The sequence below is a fragment of the Aythya ferina genome, assembly GCF_964211825.1.
Source record: "Aythya ferina genome assembly, chromosome: 3".
Lineage (NCBI taxonomy): Eukaryota > Metazoa > Chordata > Aves > Anseriformes > Anatidae > Aythya > Aythya ferina.
In genome coordinates this window covers 109963535-109985458 of record NC_140298.1, presented here as the reverse complement: position 1 = coordinate 109985458, position 21924 = coordinate 109963535, and the positions used below count along the sequence as shown (strand labels likewise).

At 42.2% G+C, this 21924-nt stretch overlaps 1 protein-coding gene and 1 long non-coding RNA gene across 14 annotated transcripts in view; one reads left to right on the top strand and one right to left on the bottom strand.

Annotated features, from left to right (window-relative positions):
* Positions 1-164: 164 nt before the first annotated feature.
* LOC311435291 lies at positions 165-4037 on the bottom strand. The gene is made up of 2 exons (XR_014692038.1): positions 3890-4037; positions 165-1092 (listed from the first exon to the last, which is right to left on the bottom strand). It is a non-coding gene; the product is annotated as an uncharacterized lncRNA (long non-coding RNA).
* Positions 4038-13054: 9017 nt separating this feature from the next.
* Positions 13055-21924, top strand: part of PUM2 (pumilio RNA binding family member 2) — a 70053-nt gene continuing 61183 nt past the window's right edge. For 5 of the 13 annotated variants that reach the window (XM_084513622.1, XM_084513633.1, XM_084513629.1 and 2 more), the window contains exon 1: positions 13528-13639. In XM_084513622.1, coding sequence (XP_084369748.1) covers positions 13541-13639 — 99 coding nt within the window. In that variant the 5' untranslated portion in view covers positions 13528-13540. Of the gene's footprint in view, positions 13318-13527; positions 13640-21924 lie in introns of those variants that run through there. The other 8 variants (XM_084513632.1, XM_084513626.1, XM_084513628.1 and 5 more) reach the window with 5 other exon arrangements.

Here is a 21924-nt window from a genome sequence, read left to right as displayed (position 1 = left end):
AGTCTGATGATCTTTGGTTGTCATTACAAGCAATGGGAATGGAGAGCATTCGGCACCACCTCAGGATCATGTAGCACCTCACTGGACTGTGTCCCTTATTGCCCCTCCTTTAAATCATGCTTCAAATGCCACCTGAAGCAAAATATAAGATAAGCAAAATCCCGTTGCAAATCTGTACTTTATTCTTTGTTTCAAAGTCAATGCCCAAGCACCTCCTTCAGTGCTGAATCATATTTTCATGCTCCGCTATAGCGTGACCCTAACAAGCCTGCCACCCAGCACGCTGTGGCTCTGCTCAATGAGCAACCTTTCCAGTGTCCTCAACAAAGACACAGAAGTGTTCTGCTAAAACCAGTCCAGACACTGCTTTCTTGCAGAGTAGTTGGGGCAGTTCTGGCTTTTCCACATTTTAGAAGCCACAGGGGAAGAGTGAAGAGGCAACAAGTACATTTTTATGGGCCCTTTTTTCCAGTGTCCATGAGGTTTGCAGATTCTTACCAGACCATGATCATCAGAGGATTTTGTCACCACTCATCATATACACATTTCATCGCACGCTCAACAGAAATGTCGAAGCACAAGGTTCTGGCAATGCCACCGGCATCTTTTTACCTACCATACAATTTTTGACTTTGGGGAGGGTTCTGCTAAAAGCCTGAAGGTTGTTACAAGGCATGAGGATGTGCTTTGTGATCTGTTAGACGTGCGAAGCATTGAGCAGAAGGGAAAGTCCATATGGATTCCTTTGGACATGAAGTAAACTTTCCTGACTGCAACCATAAAGAAGGAGACTTAGTGTGCCTGGTGGTCTCGTTCAGACCTCTGTTGTGATAGATACCAGAAAGAACGAGGGAGACCTTCCTCAGCCCTTCACAGACACAGCAGACCTTGAATCTTTAGAACTATCTGTCCTCAACCATTCTGGCTAAAAACAGCATGAATATAAATAGAGAAGTATTTTTATTGTCTGTCTAAAATTTTCTTCTCTTCTAAATAGCTTTCTCTTTCTCTGCTTTTATTTTCATGAAATAATCTTCTTAGCTTTGTAGTTTTCTATGGGTAACTCTTGGACTCTTAACAAAACTCAGGCACCTGTAAGAAAAACAAGGTATATGAGTCACACGATTGCTCATCTTAAAGCAAATAAAGTAGAACAAATTTTAGCATCAAGCTTCAGGTTTTAATTTTTTCAAAAATGAAAAAAAAAATCTCATTAAAAGTAGGTTTTCAGTATAAATCTTATTACCAGACAAAGAAAATCATGAATATTTTATCTTTTTTTGTAAAAGTACACTAGATGTTACTCTTAATACCAACTCACAAGTACTCACTGGGAAATGGATCCCATTTTGATTCTCATAATTTCAGAGTTACTTACAAAAATTCACCGCTGACCAAGCTGTAGCTTTAACAAAAATGAAAGGTTACTTTGTCTGTATCAAATAAGTTTTTTAAGTCTCTCTAGTAAAGATGTGAGTTCTGAGAATAAATGTATGCACCTTGTACTGCAAGGATGTAAATTAATGCATTTCATGTTAATGGTTTGCAAAGTGCTGGAAAACTTGAAAGCAGGCACATTTGGCAGAATAATTTGTTTTACTGCTACTAAGTGAGAGTGCTCATCTTGTTAGCTGGTTTAGCTATCTGTAGCATATTCTTTTTAAAATTAGGTGACGGTGAAATCCTTCAGAGGTCTAAAGGCCTGATTTTTTTCTGCACTATAGACACTCAACTTCTGTGTGCATCCAGACATATATTACGTATATTGATCCAATCTGAAAATGTATTCACAAAACAGAGCTAAATCAATGCTGAAGGAAAACTTAATGTGACTACTGGTAGCTAAGCACCCTTCTGGTCAGGTTACAGAAATATTTCAATAACTGTTCTCCTGTTTTAATGAAGGGTCTTTTCTGAAATGTAAATGCAGGGTTCTGTAAAGGAGCTGAGAGGAGCTTTTCAAACCTTTGCAGTTCTTGCTTGTACAAATAAAGGATTTCTAATCAAATGCTGTAGAAACAGAATTTCTTCAAACTTGATCGTGTCAAAAATTTCTGTAAGACCACTCAGATAACACGGATTAATTAATTGGTATGTCAATAGCCTCAGTCAGTTCCTAAAGGGAATCTATTTCTAATCCCAAGATCATTGTTACTCAGTTCTAACTGCTGCTACCTAAGGTAATAATTAATCTAATTAATCATGATAAGGACCTGAGGCTATTCCTGTTGAAGCTGAGACAGTCTGACTTCTCTGAATCTTTTTCCATTGACTTCGTTCATTTTTTGGCAGGTATCAGCAGCGTGGAGTAGCCATAAGATATTTTAGTCAAATGGATTGGCACAACTATTAATGCATTTGTCAAAAACGGCTATATAAAAGTGCACCTCACCACTCCACTTCAAAAAAAAATATGCGTATGATCAGGAGTGAAAATAAAATACTGTTTTCCCTTCTGGGGAGTAGCAAAACTTTGTTCTTCAAGCTGTTGTGCAATAAATCTGCTACCCAAGCAACTCTCACTTTTCATGTACCTTTGACATTGCGATGGGTGGTTGCCATCTACTGGTCTCTGAACAATAAAGCAGCTTTGGCCAGTAAAATACGGCTCATTCTACATTAGGCTTTGATATCTTGCATTACAGATTAAAAAGAAACCCTACAATAAAAGTTCTTAAATATTAATGTAGCACAAATAGAGAGCATACTGGATTCGTGGATGAAAATTCTCCACAATGCCATTAGGGTTATTTTTATCCCAGCAATAGCTACAAGGACTAGAGGAAGCTAATTTAAGGTAAAGGCCAATGTCAGTAGTAAGATCTAGACAAAACATGTGGGCAAGTATTTCGCAATATTTAATTTTAGGCCCCAGGAGTGGTATTTGGAACACAGCTATAGGTTTGGCTTCCCTGTACTGTGCTTGGGAAAGAGTTATAAATCTCACAGTGGGAAGTAAAAATAACCCACAGTCTGAGGATGGAGTGGCCAAAGCCATAGCCTGTAACTTCTTTTTGAGGAAGGCAACTCTTTATACCCACCAAAAAAAATAATAATGATAAAAAAATGTGCAAGGATCAAGATTTTCTTCTTTAGAAAACAAACAAGCAAATAAACAAGTTGTGTGAGATGAGCTAACAGTTCGAGAACTCATCCAGGACATCAGATGTGGGTCCGATGGCCTACTCCCTACCTGTGAACATAGGAAACCATGAATCCAAGAAGGATACCCTCGCCTCCAAAATGCAGCTTTGAGCTGTATTTGCAGGCAGATCTTGGTATCTGTACTTGCAATATAAATAGAGACGCACGCTTGAAAAGAGGGAGGTAGGGAGTAAAGGCTGTAAAGGGAGTAAAGTGGAGCTCTGAAATAGGTCTTGAGCCCAGAAGAAAAAATGGGGGCAGAAGGAAAACCTGTCCCAGGTACCCTGTGTGAAAATAGCAGAAGGGAAAGAGGACTCATTTAGAGATGTCTGCCTGGAGGAGGGGTGCCCTAGAGTGTTGGACTCTGATCCCCTACCTCCCCACTGCCTTCTGGAGCTGAGACCCAGCCAGCCTCACCCCAATGGAGTTGGTCTGGACTCACCAGGTCTGTCTGACCCAGGGGCCAGCAGGGCTTGGTTATCCCCCAGGGGTCAGCAAATAAACTCTGGCTGTGTTTCTAAAAATGCCAACGCCTGTGAGCTGCAGCTGGCAAAAGAAAACAGCTTGGGCTACTGGGAGTGGGATGAAAAACTAAAAATGCGTGGCAGCCCTAGGCTTCACAACCACAATAATCACTAAAACTGAGCTTGTGTAAGTTTGGACAGTAACTGCCTTTCCCTGTCACGTTACAATAGCATATCTGAGCCCTGGGGATTAGGAGGGAATCTCAAAAACAAGAACTTACCATAAACTGAATTAGCTTTTCCGGCCGGGTCTGCAGGCAGCCTCCAGCTGGGGCCTCCGAAAGGTGAGCTCGAGGTTGCTGCTGCTGCTCAGTAAGGGCTCAGCACGTCCTGGGTCTGCAGCTATTACACTTTGAAAGATTTCCTTTAGTTTCGCTGATCTTCTGCATGAAGAAGTAGTTGGTATCCCACATTTTGCCAATCAGATAGTAAATATTTTGGTTGGTTATCCTGTTGTGTTCAGGAGGAGGTTACTCGTGTCGTCCTGTACCTTCTCTGTGCTGCCTGATGGAGCTGGACACAAGGCAGTAATAGCCCCACACCTCAGTGTTTCATGGAAATACGCTTAATTAAAAGAAATTACAGAAAATAGTAATGCAATGACACAAAACAAGAACCACAGCTGAAAAGAAAATAATTACTGTTTTCATCAGTACTGATCCCGCCACTGCTTGCAAAGGTCAGGAGTACTGACTTAAGTTTAAACAAATATCAAATAAAAATAGACAATTTCATTAGAAAGGTTTATAATTAAATTAGAAAAGATAATTCTGCTTCTAATATGGTTAGAATAGCATTCTGAAGGTAAGCAGGCAAATAAAAATTGCATTTTTACCAATAGACACTGCAAACATCAGAAGCCAATGCAACCAGAGAAGACCCCAAGAAACCCATGGAGGGAAACAGGAGAGTATCTGTGTAAGTGCTCATTCCCCAGGCTGCTGGAGTAGCAATTTCAACAAAACAAAACAAAAACTATCAGAAAACAACAGTCTTAGACTGATGCTGGCTCCAGAACTCCCTGCCTTGGCCTTGCAGACAGTTACTATACCAAGTGCTGTTGCTACATTTTCTTTCTCCCAGGAAGGAATACTATATTATTTTTTTTCCTTCATTTCTGTCCATATCTATATTTCCTGATTTTATATATCCATATACATACATAGTGTATATATGCATAGATATATAGTGTTCCAAACCTGTCCTGTTTTTTTTTTTTTAGTTTATTTTTTTTGTTTGTTTTTTGTTTTTTCCCTTTCTTTCTCTTCCTAGCATTGCTTTAAATTTGTCTTAATAATCTCTCGGCGTCTGTCTGCACTCTTAAGAATTCCTTTCAAATTTTGGAATTAATTATTTTTATTTATTAAGTTTAATTCAAAATTAGATTTTCTTGTGCTATATGAAGTCTGTTTTGCAGACTCATTATCAAATGAGTGCAGTCTTTCTAAATACCAGGATACAAACCAACATTTTCACTGAAAACTTTCTATTAAGAAAGATAAAAAAAAAAATAGAATTAAAACACGGCTGCATTTTCAACTCGGAAATTCTGTTTAATCACTTAAATTCACTCCTGAATTTATGAACAGAGGTATAATTGTACTTTAACTGATACTAAATGATTTATTATTTTTAAAACAATCTTTTACAACACATGCTTAGGGTTTAATCTATACGTTCATGCTCACTGTGTTAGGTATCACTCTATAACAAAACAGTGTTGTCTGTACAATTCTTTTTTTAAACATTGTAATATTACCGGTCAAAATCATTCAATTTTTTTCTTAGATGAAAAGGGGACAAAGCGACTGGTTGTATATAACTCAAAGCCTTCAAGACTTTACCAAAACTGACACCAATTTTTTAATGAACCCCTGTACTGTAAGTGACATTTGTGGTTATACTGGCTGTTAGAAAACAGGACGGAGGACTGGGTGAAGTGCAATTTGTTCAGTGAATTACAAGGCTGTGTTTTACACCCATCGAAAGAGCCACTCCTGCACTTTATGCCTGCTCCTTCCTGCCCTGTGCAGCTGCAGTGTTGTGTCTGGGGGACGCAGCTGGGGGCCCAAAGGCTGCTCCCTTTGCCATTGCTGCTGTGACAGCATCTTCCTCCCAACAGCCCAAGTGCCGGAATTGCTGCTCGCCCATCTCCCACTCTTCATGCATCCAGCTCTGGTGGTGCAGCAGAGCAAAGGGCCCACGTGGGGACGAGGAAACACACTTAGAGAACCACACCGAGGAAGAAAAACAGGGTAACATGGCCTGCAGCAGCTCATGAAAGTTTCGTGGGCTGCCCCTCTGCCTGTTTACCTTCTTTTGGTCACCGTGTGAGTGCAGGGCAGGGCTGGGTCGTCTTATCCCTGCCTCACACTGCCATCTGCATGTGTGGCAGATCTGCCTGCCACTGTTCTTCCCCCCCTCTGGGGTGGGATGTGTTTCAGCGCCGCATCAGGCACAGCATGAGGTCAGCCTTTGCCCACGCATGCTCAAAACTTTTCATTTGTGGAGTGGTATGGGCTGTACCACGGGCTCCTGGCCATGCTCGGAACACTGCGAAGTCGATCTCCTAGGATAAGCTCAGTCAGGGACAAGGGAGATCCTGTCTCCATGCTGGTTACTGCCTCGCTTTTCAAAAAGCCAGGACAGGGGTTTAATTTTAACAGTCTGTTTAATTATAACCTTGCTTTGACTCTGCCAAATGTCAAGGAAAAAAAATAATGTTTGCCTGAAAAGTCACATAGGTTATGATGCTCTTCTCTATCTGTCTCTGGCTGGTCCTTTATGAAGTTGGAGCATGTATTTTGCACTTAATGGCTCGTCTTTCATGGCGTTACCAATAGAAAAACTAATGATCTTGGGAAGAAAGTGATGTGTTGAGATTGTAATTACTCCCATCTGTAGCTTTGGTTGAAGTTATAAATAGATACGAATAAAAGGATGAAATGAATTACACATCTTTTTGTGGGCCTTACAGGGGAAGTGTGTGTGGGAGAAGGGAAAAAAAATATCCTACCAGGTTATAATTCCATTTGTTATTTTCATTCGAGATTGTATGATGAAAAGGACTGTGCTTAAAGGCTTGCAGGATCCTTTCTGGTCCTAGATCATAGCTTCCTAATTGCCCTTGTCAGTGATGCAGTGAGCTGATAAATTCGTGACATAACGACGATGCCCAGGAATCCCTGTTAAGTCATACTGTTCTCTTGAATGCAACTGGGTGAATCTACAGACGTTGTCTTCCAGTTTTTAGCCCTTAGCTAAAACGAGTGGAAAAGGACTCTCATTTATACACGTAAAATTCCTGTTTTGCAGTCCACCAACAGGATGCATTAGGAGGGAAGAAGTTTTCCAGCCGAACTGGATTTCCGTCTGGAGCCAGCTAAAGCCAGTAGGCAGGGCAAGCCTCGGGCTGTGGGGTGTGGGCCGGTGCCTACTTTTCCTGTGCCAGGGGAAAGGGAATTGATTATTCCCCTTTGAACAGCTAATCTCTGCTTCCCACTTGCACAGCTCTTTGCCCCCAGTGGTACAGGAACAGCAAGGGCATAGCTGGGTGGGTGGTGGGTTCTTCCCCGAGCGGTTCCTGCAGAAAAACAAAGTGCTGCTCTTCCTTCTCGCCCCGCCTTTCCCATTTTCTGCCACAGACACGGGCTCGCCCTCGGGCCCCCACCCCTGTGCTGGGGGGCGCGGGTGCAGGAGCGGCTGTTGGGCCCAGATAGGAGATTAGGTGAAGACAGGGGTCCTGTACTGAAAGGGAGGGAGAGCTTATATCCTTGTGATGGCTTCTCTGTTTGGCTCTGTGTTTAACTAACTGCCTAGGAAGAGGAATGCATTGGAAACAGAAGAGGTACTTCAAAAGTCTGTAAAACCTGCAGATGTAGCTAAAGGTAAGCCCACATATGTATGAGTACACTGGCACTATTTATGCAATACTTTATGCAATACATGCATAACTTTGACACCTACTTCTCAGTATTACAGTGCTCGACCATTTTGTTTACGCTCAGGAAGCAAACTGGTATTTTCCTTCCTGAATCTCTGGCGTTGTGTATTCATTGTGTGATGCCTTGTTGCTCCGAAGGCACATTTGGCATAGAATATGCTTTGCATTCTTTATGTGCCAAGGAGGGCTCGTGGGTATGCCCTCACAGCAAAATGGCAAGCCAGAAGGGTGGCCTTTACCAGCTCTGAGTCGACGTGGCTGTGCTGCGTTTTGGTATTCAGATGATGTGTTCAGCCATGTAGACATATTCTGTTGCTCTTGGTCAGCCCTCTCGACATAGTAAGAACAGGAAATTCTGGGGAGCTTCAAGTACCATTAAAGAGAAAAGAAAAAAATACAGTAAATTACAACACAAGTGTAAGGATGTGTTGTAGTAAAATATAGTAATTACAACACAAGTGCAAGGACGATCACTGATGTCCAAGGCTGCCTTAAGCAAAGTCCCCTTGGTGCAGAGCTGGTTTTTTTGATCCCTGCAAGAAGAATCAGCTGAGGTCAGGAGGAGCAGTATTGGATACAGCAATAGGTGGTATAGTAAGAGGTGTTGCTGAAACTGAGAAGTGATAGAAGCACACAGTACTGTTGCAGATCTTTGTTCAAGTTTATCCTCTGTACTATGGCTCCTAATCTGTAAAGATTCAGAGAACTTCCAGTTCATTTAAGTTGCTGAAACTTCATGCAACAACATTACAATTTACAGATGTGCTTTTAGGATTTGTAGAATGGTTTTCCTTAACAGAAAAAAAAAAAAAAAAAAAATTCCCATGTTCCTCCCACTCTCCCTTGTTCCGATATGTCTAAACTATCTTCCTCCTCTTCTAATTGCACAAAAGAAAATATTATCTTTTTTTTTTTTTTTTTTTTTTTTTTTTTTTTTTTTTCTTCCAGAGCTCGCATGATTACTTCCATTGCCTGGGATAGTTCTTTGAACTTCTTTCCCTTCTGTCAGAAATTAGAGTGTTTACTTATTCCCGCTTGATATATGAAATGAGTGAGAATCAATTTAATGCTTATCTTGGAGGCTTCATTCTTTGTACTGAGTACAATATAGGATCCTCAGTTCTGAGAGCCACGGTCTGCATTCAGTGTGAAGGGTTTCTGGAACTTATTTCTCCAATGGAAAGAAAAACATAATTCTATTGAGACATGCAGGCGTTTTTCTGGAGATAAGCACTGATAGCCACTCAGTTGTGAATGAGGTGAATATGAATCTAAAAAACAGCTGGCGTTATCTCTGACTTTGCCACTCCACAGCTATTCACATTCATGTACACGAAGTAATGTCATTAGTCACTCTTGTTCAGTTACAATGACCGACTCTGGTTGTTGTGACTCTGAGGTATGTTTATGAACTGTGTTTATACCTCAGCCAATTACCAGGAGGTGAATGACTCAGGGAGAAAAGCTGTCTTACTGGTGAAACAAGTGCTCAGCTGACACCTCTGCAATTCTAGCACAGACTTACTTGGCAAAGCACTTCCACAAAGGATACCTCTTGCTTGTAACAAGTTCGGGGAGACGTACTGCAGGGCAGCACACTCAGTTCAGTGACACCTCCTGTCACGCGTTCCCTTCAAACCTCTTGCAGAACAGCTCCTTTGGAAAAGATGATACATTTACAGAAGCAATGACCATCTAACTGAAAGGCAGTTCAGCCTTCCTACATTTGGAAACAACAGCATAGTAATGAGAAAGTCCAAAAATTGGATCAGTGACAAAAGTTATTACAATTCAGCTTTGAATATTCTGGTGGTTCTAAACGGAAGCATCCTCATTTCTACTGGCTTAGTACCTTATGCCAATCCCTAGCTTGTCCAGAAATAAATAAATAAATAACCCACAAAAGAAGTTCTTCCTCAAAGAAATTTATAGTTGCATGGACAGGGGAAACCAATGAGCAATTTTGAGCAATATAGTGGAATTGGCCTTCAGCATGCTGATAGTGCGGCTGCTATTGAATGGTTTACAGGAATCATGCTAAAGGAAGGCCTTTTTGTAACAGTTTTTGTGTTGTTAAGTGAGGAATTTGAGGATGCTAAGGTAACTCAGAGGAGTTCTTCACCCCATACACACACGGAAAAAGGTTTAAAAATGTGTAGCTTTAACCATTAAAATTAGGAATTGCATACATTGGACCAAATGTTTCTGTATCAGAAGAGAGAGGACTGAGACAGGAGCAGGCCATGAAGTTTATAGGAATTAAGGCAACAGCATCAGCAAAAGCAACCGGACTGAAGAGTCAGCCCTGAGTTAGCCTGGTGAGTGGCTATGGCAGGGAACAGCTGTGCTTGTGGAGCAATGGTGTGACAAAAGGATGTGCAGGTGGGAAAGTCCCTCTGTATGAAGAGCCTGCAGCGTGCAAGCACAGCTCTCTGAGGCCCCAGGGAGAGGCTGGCCAAAGGGGACGTTGGGTGCACCAGGCTAAAGTTCTTATCTCAGTAAACACTCCCAAGTATCGTAGTCACCGGTGGCCTAAAACATGAAGTGCCAACTGATTCCTATAGCCACACATTTAGCAGTGTGTCTGGTGAATGCAGTATTTCAAAATTCCTTTGGTTTTGTTGTTGGTGGTGGTGGTGGTTTTTTAATTAACAAATTGTATGTCTGTTGACAAAGTGGAATCTAGGACTGTGCATTAGTTGCCCAGATGTACTATGCAGCATGTGGGACAATTAATAACTTCAGAACAGGATCTGCTCCTGTGGATGCACAAAGCATACATCTGGGTCAGCATATCTCAGAGATGTAGGTAACGAGGGTTGCTGAGGGTATATACCACCACTCCAGGGCCCTGCTCTGGAATGTGGACAGATAGCTCTAATCGCCTCAGATCTGCAGTGCTGTGCTTCCCTGTGAAGGCAGTAGGTAGGTAGTTAACTGTGGCTCTTATTTCAGAGAGCTGAGCCAGGCTCACCCTTTTATGACTGCTCCTCACAGGTAGTAGCATGGTAGTTAGCCTGCAAGGCCGGCAAGAAGATCTGAGACAAAGGAACTTGAATTCTTCTCTGCACCGTGACCGAGCTGCTCCCTAGTCCTGGAAGTGTAGGGGGGTTCACACTGGTTTAACTGAGTGCAGCCTTCCTTAGGAACGTGCTTCTTTCCTGGAGATGCTTTGAGAAGGTCTACCGTTTCAAGTTGTTTTATTTCCATGGAAAAATACCTCTGTTTTAATTAATTCAGGTTAATTATTTGCTACCATCCAAGATCTAACAGCCTGGTCTGTCAGAACTGCTGGCACACGTGGATGTCCTGGCACAGCAAGAGGAATTTTGTTCATGTGGAGAGTTGTAGGTCCTGAAGCATGTGGCTTTAGAAAACGTAGACATCTCCAGGATTAGACACTAGTGAGCGGGGATGGTTAGGACTGCAGCTTTCATTTTGAGTCAGTGCTCTTCGATTGAGTGACTTGCCCATGGTTGCACAGGTATACAGTGGAGGAAGGCAACATTATCCCAGTTTTCTGTCCTCATATACTTTTCTAAACTGTAGGCTGTACATCTGGTTAGTGTTTTTCATTGAGGATGATTATTTAAGGGGAAAAAAACCTGTTAGTTTAGTTTATCAGAAACATTTGGAGTGTAAGAAGAGCCCAGTCAGCTGTTAATACCTCCTTGAAAAAAAAAAAAAAAAAAAAAAAGCTAAGAAAAGCATTTTGTAAGGGAGTGACACCAAGTTAACATACCTAAAGTATTAAGTACTTTTGAAGTTTCTTCTCAGAAGAAAGTAAGAGAGAAAGATTTTTTGAACTTTTTTTTTTTTTAAAACCTTAAAGATGTTGATAAACCGCAATGTATGTGGTTGTGGAATTTCTTTATTAGAAAAACACTTCAGAAAATAACAAAGTGATCGTATTTCTCAGAACAAATCCTGAACTGATCGCACTTGAGCATTTTTCTGTTTCTTTCTTGATCAGTTGGGGTTTTCCAGAATTGAGGAGCTCAATGTATAAGTTCTTCAAACATGTGCTTATTGTATACACGTTGAATTCTTCCTGAACAATTAATGCTTCATACAAGCACAGTTTGATGCTGATCAGAATTATCCAGGACAAACTGGGTCTCCAAAAGGGTCTGAGCTGTAGAGCTGGCCTAACATAGACCAGCTGCTGTTGTAACTTCGGGAGGGCAAGAACATTAGCGGGGTTTCTTCAGTCCCAGCCTGCCTGCATGAAAGGAAGGTTGTGACTTGGGGCTGTAACTTGGAGGCCTTCTCTCCTCAAGCAAGCAGAGGATACGGCTTTCTGGCCCTGCAGCCTCCCTGGGGAGCCCAGAGGTGGCAGTGGGACAGGACGCTTGGGATCACAGGGATTAGCAGCATCAGACGTCTGGCTACTTAGCTGACTAGGATTAAACTGACGAATTCATCTTCATTTCTTGGGAAAACACTTCCAGCTCTATCGGGAGCCTGGCGCTTTTATGCTTTTAATCACATCTATAAACAGTGAAAACGGCGAGTTTTCTCCCTCAATCCACCCCTATTTTTAAGAACACGGTGGTCACAGACACCTCATCCCCTACGGGCTGCAGCAAGCGGCAGCAGACACGTGTGGCGTTCCTGCACCTCAGCTCCCTCCTTCTTGTCCTGTAGCACCCAGAATTGGCACTGGGACCACGGGCACTGGGACCAGGCCTCCCTTGTGCCTACGGGCGGCCGTGCTCCGAGTAACCCAGAACGCGAGCCCTGACGGCTTGACTGTGGATGGTATCCGCGTGCCGCCTCCTGAAATGGAGTAGCGGGGCTCTGCTAGGAGCTGCTAAGAGGACAAAATAGCACGTTTCCTGACAAAACCCGTATTTTGAAATGCCACGGGCAGCCAGAGCCCCCTCTCTTTCTTTGGGGCTACTAAACGTGTGGGATTTAGGCTGGAACTCCGCGTGTCTGACAAACCCCCACCGCTTGCAGTGTTTATTAGCGTGGCGTTCAAGGTCCAGTATCTAACTCTTAAGGGGAGGAAACGACCAAACCCTCCCCACACCACCACACACCAACTACCGGCGCGTTACTTTATTAATAACTCCGGCCATGCCTTTCTCTTTATTGTAAAAAAACAAACAAACAAACAAACAAACGAAACGTGACCCGCCCCGCGAGCCGCGCTTGGGACGAAACCCGGGGAAGTCGCCCATCACCTTTTCGCCCACCCTTTTGTCCCCCAAACCCCGGCCAGCCCCGGGGGGGTGCTGAGGGGGGCGTGAGGGAGGAGAAGGGGAAGGAGAAGGGGACGGCGAGATGGCGGCGCAGGCGCCCTGAGCGGCGGAAGGAGCCGGGGGCCGCCACCGCCTCCCTCCCGGTGCTGGGGAGCGCATGCGCTCGGGAGAGAGGCGGCGAGGAGGAGGAGGAGGAGGAGGAGGAGGAAGAGAAGGAGGAGGAGGAGGAGGAGGAGGAAGGGGGGGAGGGAGGTTTGCCGCGCTCTCGCTGTCCCTCTCCCTCCTCTCCCTCCGGGCTCGCCCTCCCGCCATGTTGTTGTGAGCCCCTCGCCGCGGCCGAGGGGGGGGTGGGGAGGCGGCAGGAAGGAGAAGGCGCCGAGAGGAGGAGGAGGAGGGAGGAAGAAGAAGGAGGAGGAAGGAGGAGGAGGAGGAAGGAGGGCGGGGGTGTCCCAGGGCCCGCTCCGGCTCCATCGCAGCGAGCAGCGCCGCCAGCCAGCCCGTGAGTACCCGCGGGGGAAGGGGTGGAAGAGCCGCGGCCGCGCTGCTTCGCTTCCCCCCCCCCCCCCCCCCACTCCCTCCCTTCTCCTCCTCAATCCCCCTCCTTTTTCCTTCTCCTTCTCCCAACCCACCCCCCTCCCTTCCTCCAGCCCCCTTTTGTCTCCGGGCTCGGCTGCGCGCCGAGGGAGGGGAGAAGCAGAGGAGGGGAGCGGAGGGAGGGGGCCATGTTGTGGCAGGTCCCCGGGCGGCGCGGGGCCTGCTCGGCGGCCGCCCGCGCCTCGCCGCCTTTGTGTCCTCCCGCCTCGCCGGGGAGCGGCGCCGAGGTGGGGACGGGGAGTGTGTGTGTGTAGGGGGGGGGAGGCATCGTGCTGAAAAAAAAAGGGGAAAAAAGGGAGCTGCCCCCATCCTGGGGTGGGTTTTGGGGAGGAATTTAGGGGGTGTGGGTGAGGGGGGAGCCGCGCTGAGGGGTGTTTGGGGACCCCCCCCCCCCCTCCCCGCCTCGTTGGTCGTGTGGGGTTGGGGTGAAGCAGGCTTTGTTTGGGCGGAATGGTGAAAACTTGTGGCTTTGTTTTTCTTTTTTTTTTAAAAAAAAAAAAAAACGCGTTTGGAGGGTGGAAGGAGAAGGCCGAGCGCTTGATAGAAGTCCTGGGGGTTTCATTTTTCTCCCGACCTGGACGCGCAGACAACAATAAAGAGGGAAAAAAAAAAAAAAAAGGAAAAAAAAAACGAACTTGAGAAAAATGCCAGCTGTCCGAGTGGATCCGACTCGCAGCTCGGGTTTTTAATCTCCTTGGCAGTCCTTGCGCAAAGATTGCTGGCATTGTTCTGTCTCGTGTTTTTCATAACCTCGGACTCCGGTTCCTTGAGAGAAAAGGAACAAATTTGGGATGCTTTCTGCCCATCCGCCCGCACGATAGCTGCTCACCCAAACACGCAGAGTATTTCTGGGGAGATGCGATGAAAGAGGTTTTTACCTGCTGGTTTTTGGATGCTTTTTCGGCGTGGTGTGGCAGGGCACGAGCTATGTAGGTCATGGCAAATGAGAATCGGGAAAACTTTTTTATATCGCCTAATCGTTTGTCACTCGTACGCAGCGTATTAACGGAGTACTTGGAGGTTTCTTTTTAGTGTAGCTTTTATTCTCTTTGTTGAGCCTCAACTGAGAGGTGAGGCTTTTTTTTTTTTAACTTATCCTCACTCGATGGTATGGATCTTGGGCTGTGGAACATGAGTGTGTTTGAGACGTAATTACTACCTCACGTTACCATTTTCACATATAAAACTTGGTTTTCTGTTATATTTAGCGGTGTCTAGGTCTAAAACCAAGCGTTGCCAACAGATGCAGCTTTGTGGAGAAGCCGAATTATTTTCTACCTTTCTCCGATCTACAACTCCGCCAATCCAAGCACAATAAATGTGTTAGCTTGCAGGGAGAAGGAGGCTAGACGGAAAAGGCACATGATAATTTGGTGGTGGTGTAGCTTGGGTTGTATGCTTAGAACGGCACAAAATCACCTGGTGGTTTTCTGAAGTGCTCAGAGAGTTGAAAATTTGGAATTTGTCCCAGCAGAATGGTTAGTAGGCAAATGCATGTGAGAAACTGCTTGATAATGCACATTCTGTGGTTTATTCTGTGGATATTGCACGTAGGGAAGTATATTATTTGTGTAGGTTTTTTTCAGCGTTAACTGGAAATAGCAACTCTTTTCTGTAGCATCACCCCACTACTTAATGTTTTTCTCCAGTGTTTGGGATCCTGGCACAGTGCTGAGGTAATTACGGTCATATCTGATGTCATGACTGAGTTCATAGTGCGAGAAGCGGTTGGCTGAAGAAGCTGGATTTGCCTGTGTTTCAAAGAGAAGCTCTCTGGTATATGTTGGATATTGTGTAGCATTGTGGTGCACTGAAAGCTTTGGGTATTTGTTTTCCTCGTGGTTTGTTCTCTGGAGAGTTTCTTTGCTGTGTTCTCATGGGGCAAGGTATTGCAGATGTTTGGGGCAAGTGTATTACCAGGACATCAGCTTGTAGAGTCCTGTGAACTAGATCTGATTTTCAGCAGCATTTTCTGGTTCAGTTTTCGGTTTATTTTTTCCCCCTTTGATTTATTGATATAAGTGTGCACTGAATAATCTGCATCTGTAGAATTTCTAAAAGCATTCTCTTTGATAACTTAATTCTTTTTCTTTGTGCAGTGGTTACTAAAACCCCAAAATGATTAGACCAAGTGCTTATACACAGAGGCAAGTAATGTAGTAGATTGTTTAAATTCCTGCATGTCTTCATGCCTTTTTTTTGAATGTGGAAGTACAAAAAGAAAATTTCACTGTGTATTGCACTAAAAAGAACCCTAAATTCTCTTGAATGTTATTTGTGTTGGGCTCTCCTGTGAAGCAAGCATTAATGCCTTGCTTTCAAAAATTTCTGATAGAAAATCTAGAAAGGAAACCACGCTAGGCTGTAGAAGAGACTTGCTTTATAAATACTTCTCGTGGTGTGTATCACATGTATAGGTATGTGAGTGTTATCAATCTTCTTTCTGTTCTGCAGTAAACTTAGTTGAAGATGCTTACCTCATCTGATGTGAATTTCCCCCACCCATAACATAGCTGTTGTCTTGATTATAACGCACAATGCGACCGTTCCAGTGTTGTCACAAAGCCAGTGCCCAGGCTCCTGTCCCAGAAAAGGGACAAGAAGTCTTGCGCTTAACAGCTTGTTTCCTCCTGCCTAACAACAAATACCAGCTATGTCATGCTTCTAATAATGAAGTCGGAGGCACTTCATCATCACATAGTAGAAAAGAGTTTCAAATGGCATCAGAACACATGAACGTATTCAGTCCTAGCTGCCTCGGTGTAATTTCAAACAAGTTCTGTAACATTTATTTTATAGTAATGGCTTGTATACTGAAGCTTTATGGCAAGGTTGAGTGTAAGTCCCACTCAGAATACCTGCTGTGGCTTTTAGTGCTTTCCAGGCTGGCATATGAAATGTTTAGCTTACAAATCAAGACCAGGTGTTATCTGTCGAAATATCTTTAAAGATTCTATCTCATAATTGGTTAACTTTTTTTTTTTTCTAAACACATTTATTTAGGATCAGTTCTAGACATACAGAAGAAATGTGTCTGAAGAGGTTATGACAACCATCTTATGAGTAGAGAAAAAAGAGTAAAACTGAAATGTAGCAAAAGTATCTCAGTAATAATCAAAACTTGGAATTACTGCTAGTTCCAAGTCTGTATCTATTTCTGCATTCAAGTCCCACACTAAACTTCAGAGCGGCAGTGTGATCCTCTGTCCTGTGCAGGCTGTGCTAACACCACATCTGCAGCCTTTTCAACAGGCAGAACTTTACAGTGTGTATTTGTGTGCATTGATCTAAATGATCTGATGTACGTTTCTTTTTTTTGTTTTGTTTTGTTTTCAGTTTTAATTTTTCATAAAGTTCTAAAATAGGTTACTTCTGACTTCACTGAGGAACTGGCAGAACTCTGTTAGAAGTAATAGGTCTGCCTGTCTTTCTGCTTTGAAGCACTCTGCAGGTAAATCTTAATGGAAGAAGGTGGTGTCAGACCTATGTTTGAGAACTTTGCTCTTAGTTTTCATCTGCATTATTTTCAGAAAGAAGTTTAAGGCTGGAGTATCAAACTAGTTGTATGCATTTTATGCTGTGTGGCTGGTCTGAAGTTTTACATGGAATCGGTTCACAAATTTCTTCAAAGGGGAAGTGATTTTGTAAAAGCTGGGTTTGTGTGCTTAGTTCATGAGTGTTTCCACGTGCCTATTTAAATACAAAGCTGGACTCTCTGGATTCTACTCACCTTGTGCAGTTTGAACTAGAAATAGTAAATATTACTTTTTTGATCCTCTTTTTTTTTTTAAGCATCTTGCTGTTTGTCTCCATTGTAAGTTCCTTAAACTTCAGTCCTGTGAATACTGAATGAGTTGTGTAGTGTGAAGAAGCCACAGAACTGATTTTAGTAACATGTTTTCATAGTAAAGCAAATACCTACTGTAGCAATACAAATAAAACAAAGTAGCTTTAGATCTTATTCACAAAGCCATGTTTATTCAAGATTGTAAAACTATCCTGCTATCATATATCTACACATAAGATATTTTTCCTTAATGATTGGATATGCAATAGTCGAACAGGCTAGATTAAAAATGTAGGAACATGTAGAGGGATTAGAGGGCTGTGGTTCCTTTTGTCTACATCTTCAGATCTAAGTGGCCTATTTTGGTTAAGTATCTTTCTATATATGTCAGTTTTATTGTTTGGACTTGACATTCTTGTTTAGCATGAAAAGTGAGATATTTCTGTAACTTGAAAATTCAAGTGACTCCTTTTTTTCTCCACGAAAGTACTTAAGACTGTAGAGGAGATCTGTTTTTTTTTTTTTTTTATATATATATATTTGTAGTCCTATTGACTTAGAAATTAGACCATTTACCTACTAAAGATTGAAAATACGTCAGTTATGGTAGATTGAGAATGGTGTGTCCAGGGACAGGTATTTATTTTTTTTTTCTTTTACCTGCAGAAGATTTTTCCAACATCGGAGAGCAATTTTTACTATTGTTGTTTATACTCCTTTCAAGTAGAATAAGTATTTTGAAAGGGAGTTGGCAAACTTCATTTCAATCTGAGCCTGAAATCTTTGTTTCATGAAAAACCCAAAATATATTATATATATGAAATATATATTATACTATACTGGGTTAGTGGAGTTTAATGTCCATTACTTACATAGTGTACCAAACTTGAAAGGAAAACCGAAGCTGACATACCAGAATGAGATGAAGTTCGGTGAAGTTAGTTTTCTGTGTTACTTCATTTCATGGTCTACAAATGTATAAAATCAGACATAACAGTATGGCAGAATTAGTGGCTTTACACATCATGCTGAGTAATAATGCAAAAGAAACTATTGCCATTATGATCTGAAATCATATTTTGATTGTTTCTAGCTAGAAAATTCACAGGCAACCATTTATAATATATGGAATTCTACCATATTAATATACTGCCTTGACAAAAAGGTTTTATTTATTAATAGAAGCCATATTTGATAACGGTATTTAAAATTTAAAGTTTAAATAAATCAATAAACCTTTTGACAATGAATGGCTTGGATTTTTTGTTGAAATCCTAATTCTAAGAACTGCGCATTTCAAGATACGTAGAAAAGCCTTTTGTGTTATTATTAAGACTTCTTCTTTTTAGGTTTCTACGTGGAATGAGCATTCCATGTGTCCTCCTAGGCATGAATGAAGTGGCCTGGCAGGAGACCAGAGGAATGATGCATGCCAACATCGGTCAGGAAGCGAGTGGGGTTGGAATAGGGATTGCCCCAGCTGGAATGGTAGTTGGAGCAGCAACAGGGCTCAGTGCAGGTGGAAACACTCCTCACCCCATCCCTGCAGCTGCAGTGTCAGGTGCTTCCCGTGTCCTCAGTGGATGGACGTTCTCAGGATGATAAATCAGGATGATATCACAGTTGGATATTCCTTCCAGAGACAGGCTGGTGAGCAGTTATGGGGCTACTCCAGCACACACTGCTGGCCCACAGGAGATAGCATTCATGTATATCGTTCGGTAGGTAGCCTGTTTGTTTTTCATTGAAACAACGATGTTTTGTGTTGAATCCACATCTTAAAGAAAGATACCTGTGAGTTAAGCTACCTTTTCAAAGCCTGTAGGAATCCAAAGTCTAAAATACTCAGTTACTGCTATTAGAGCAGTTATAAATCAAACTGCGTAAAATAATTTCAAAATGCTCAGTTTGGACCTTTCATGTAATGTGTATAAGCATTTCATGCTTCTGGGAGTACCTTGTTTTAGTCAGAATACTGTCAAATAAAGCCTGAATTCATGCAAAACAATTTTTCTAGTTTAAAAAGGGACTAGCTTCTTGCCCGCTTTCTGAGAAGTAATATGGATTTTGCACACAGTCGTACTTGTTACACTTGTAGGTAACAAGTTTTGGTTAAGGTGCGATAGAAGCAGTGCAATTAAGTGTAGATCAAAACTTAACACACTTCTGTTGCAGATGATAACCTGGGGGAAAAAATCCAGTTTTAAGCTTTTACTTGCAAGTGTTTAATTGATACAGCTTCCTCATTTTTCTTTAAAAACTTGATTTTGAACTTCAGATAGGAATGTTTTTCCCCCAGTGACTCTTGTAATGTGCCACCCTTAGGGCCACAAGGAACTTGTTTTACCTTCCCAAGCACAAGAACTTACGGGATGTGTTCCAAACATGTAGTAAATGCAGGAGCAAGTGTAAATAAAATGTGCTGCTCTTAAAACCAGGAGTATCTGTTGTCTCTTTGTTTTCCCTAATCTATTTTTTTCTGTGGTGCTTTTTTTGACTTTTTTTTTTTTTCTGGTTTTACTCTTCCATTCCTTTTCTTTCTTTTTCACTGATCAGTATAGCAAAATAAATCTTTTGCCCTGACATCCAGCTTCATGCTATATCCCATTCTGTGTGACATTTATACAGAAGCTGTAGTGCAGCTCTTTAAAAAGAAAACTGCAATATTCTACTTGTCCACTTGGACATACTTCCCGAATGTGTGAAAATGTTTTTTTTGACATTCAGTCTGCTACAAAGGCAGCTGTGCTGATTTTCACTGGCATTTTACACGGCTGATAGGTTGTGTAGATAGAATTATCCCATCCTCAGTGGGAATCAGAGCCACATCTTAATCAAAGCCTTGTTTAATAATTGGCTAGATCCATCACAATATTTTTGCATTCCTTTAGCAGGTAAATGTCATAAACATAAGGTGTGTTTTCAAGTAACTTGGGTTCAAGGGAACTACTCTTATCTTTTGTAGTGCTTTCATAATTTTATACACTAAAAATTTGGTGAGGGGAAAACTGCTGTGCATTATCACCTGTAGGAAAATATCTTCCAACGTGCTGTAATCAGTACTGCATCTGTTCTGCCATTTTTCACTGTTCCCATTCATCCTTGGAAACATGAACTAGCAGCAATCACGTACAGATCAGGAGACTTCTCCACTTGAGTTCTGTGATTTGAGTCTTCCTCAGTGTGCCAGTGCTTTTGGGGATTTTTGCTGAGAGAAGTTACTGCATTTATTTATTTATTTTAAAGAGGCAACTCCCGAGTTTAGAAGCACTAGATCAAGGGGGGTTTCTAAAACCTTAAATTATGCAGACTGGTAGGAACTCAGCTAGTCGGTATTGTGTTCTCAAAGCACTGGGTAGATAAGATCTCTGAATATATGGAGATTTTTTTTTTTTTGATACATTTAGAGAGAAATTGCAAAGAACATTAATAGAAATAAGTGTAGTAGATAACAGTTGTTCTAAGTAAGTAGAAATGAAGACACTGAAATCTTTTATTCAACATACATTATCTAAGCATATCTTAAAACTGTGGATTTGACATAGTTTTAGCACATCTTAGTGAAGTCACAGCATGTGAGACTGCCAAAACAATTTTTAAAATGCTTTTTGGATATAAATAGAAAGACTGAACCATTTTTTGTAAGACAGTGGAGCTCTAGCTCCACTGCTTCCAGTGAGAACTTAAACTGTATGGAAAGTAAAATACAAAATGGAAGCTAGCAATTTCAGCAGGGATTTTTTCAAGTAAAAATAAAGCAATCCTTATTTACAGTATATGAAAAATTCTTACTTGTGGTGATGTGAAACTTTACAGCTCTTATGGCAAGAAACCAGCATGAGCCCAAGGCCTTAGCAGGAGGATTAATTAAACACAGAAGGTGGAAGAGCCTTGTGTTCTCTTCCATAATAGAAGATACCGAGACTTTTGACTGAGTGGTACGGAAAAGTGAGTCAATACAGTTGTGTGCACTTTGTTTTTAAGAGGAGCATCAACTTGATTGGAATCACCGATGGATTTTGAAGAATCTTCAAATTAGTTGGAATGCTAAGGAAGTCAAGAAATCTGTTCTAAGTCAGAAGAATAACTTAATAAACATGCTCCATTAATTCTAAGAAACTAGTTCCTGGGAAGACCAGAGCAACATTATTTTGTTTTCCTGAAAGCAATCTGAAATGTCTGCGAAAGAACTGAACATCTTATTAAGCATAAGGCAACACAACGTCCTTAATAAAGATAATTATTTGTCTAGTAGCTATTTAATTTTTGCTCATGTTAAGACTGAAGATTTGCTTGTCGGTGTCCTTTGTAAGGGATTATTTAGAAATGAACTATGGTAATTACCAATGAAGTGTCAATTGTTGGAAACCAGTGCATATGAATAAACCGTAGCATTAGGGGCCTTGATGGCATGGGGAAGCAGCAGGTGGATTGGATTGTCCTGCAGTTCCGTGGCAGTACTGGCACCTTAATGTGTGCTGCTCTGGAAATCATAGAGTTATAGTAGAGCCTGAGTTGGATGGGACCCACAGGGATCATCGAATCCAACTCCTGGCACCACACAGGTCTACCCAAAAATTCAGACCACGTGCCTGAGAGCACGGTCCAAACGCTTCTTAAACTCCAGCAGGCTTGGTGCCGTGACTGTGTCCGTGGGGAGCCTGTGCCAGTGTGCGACCACCCTCTCGGTGAAGAACCTCTCCCTGATAGCCAGCCTGAACCTCC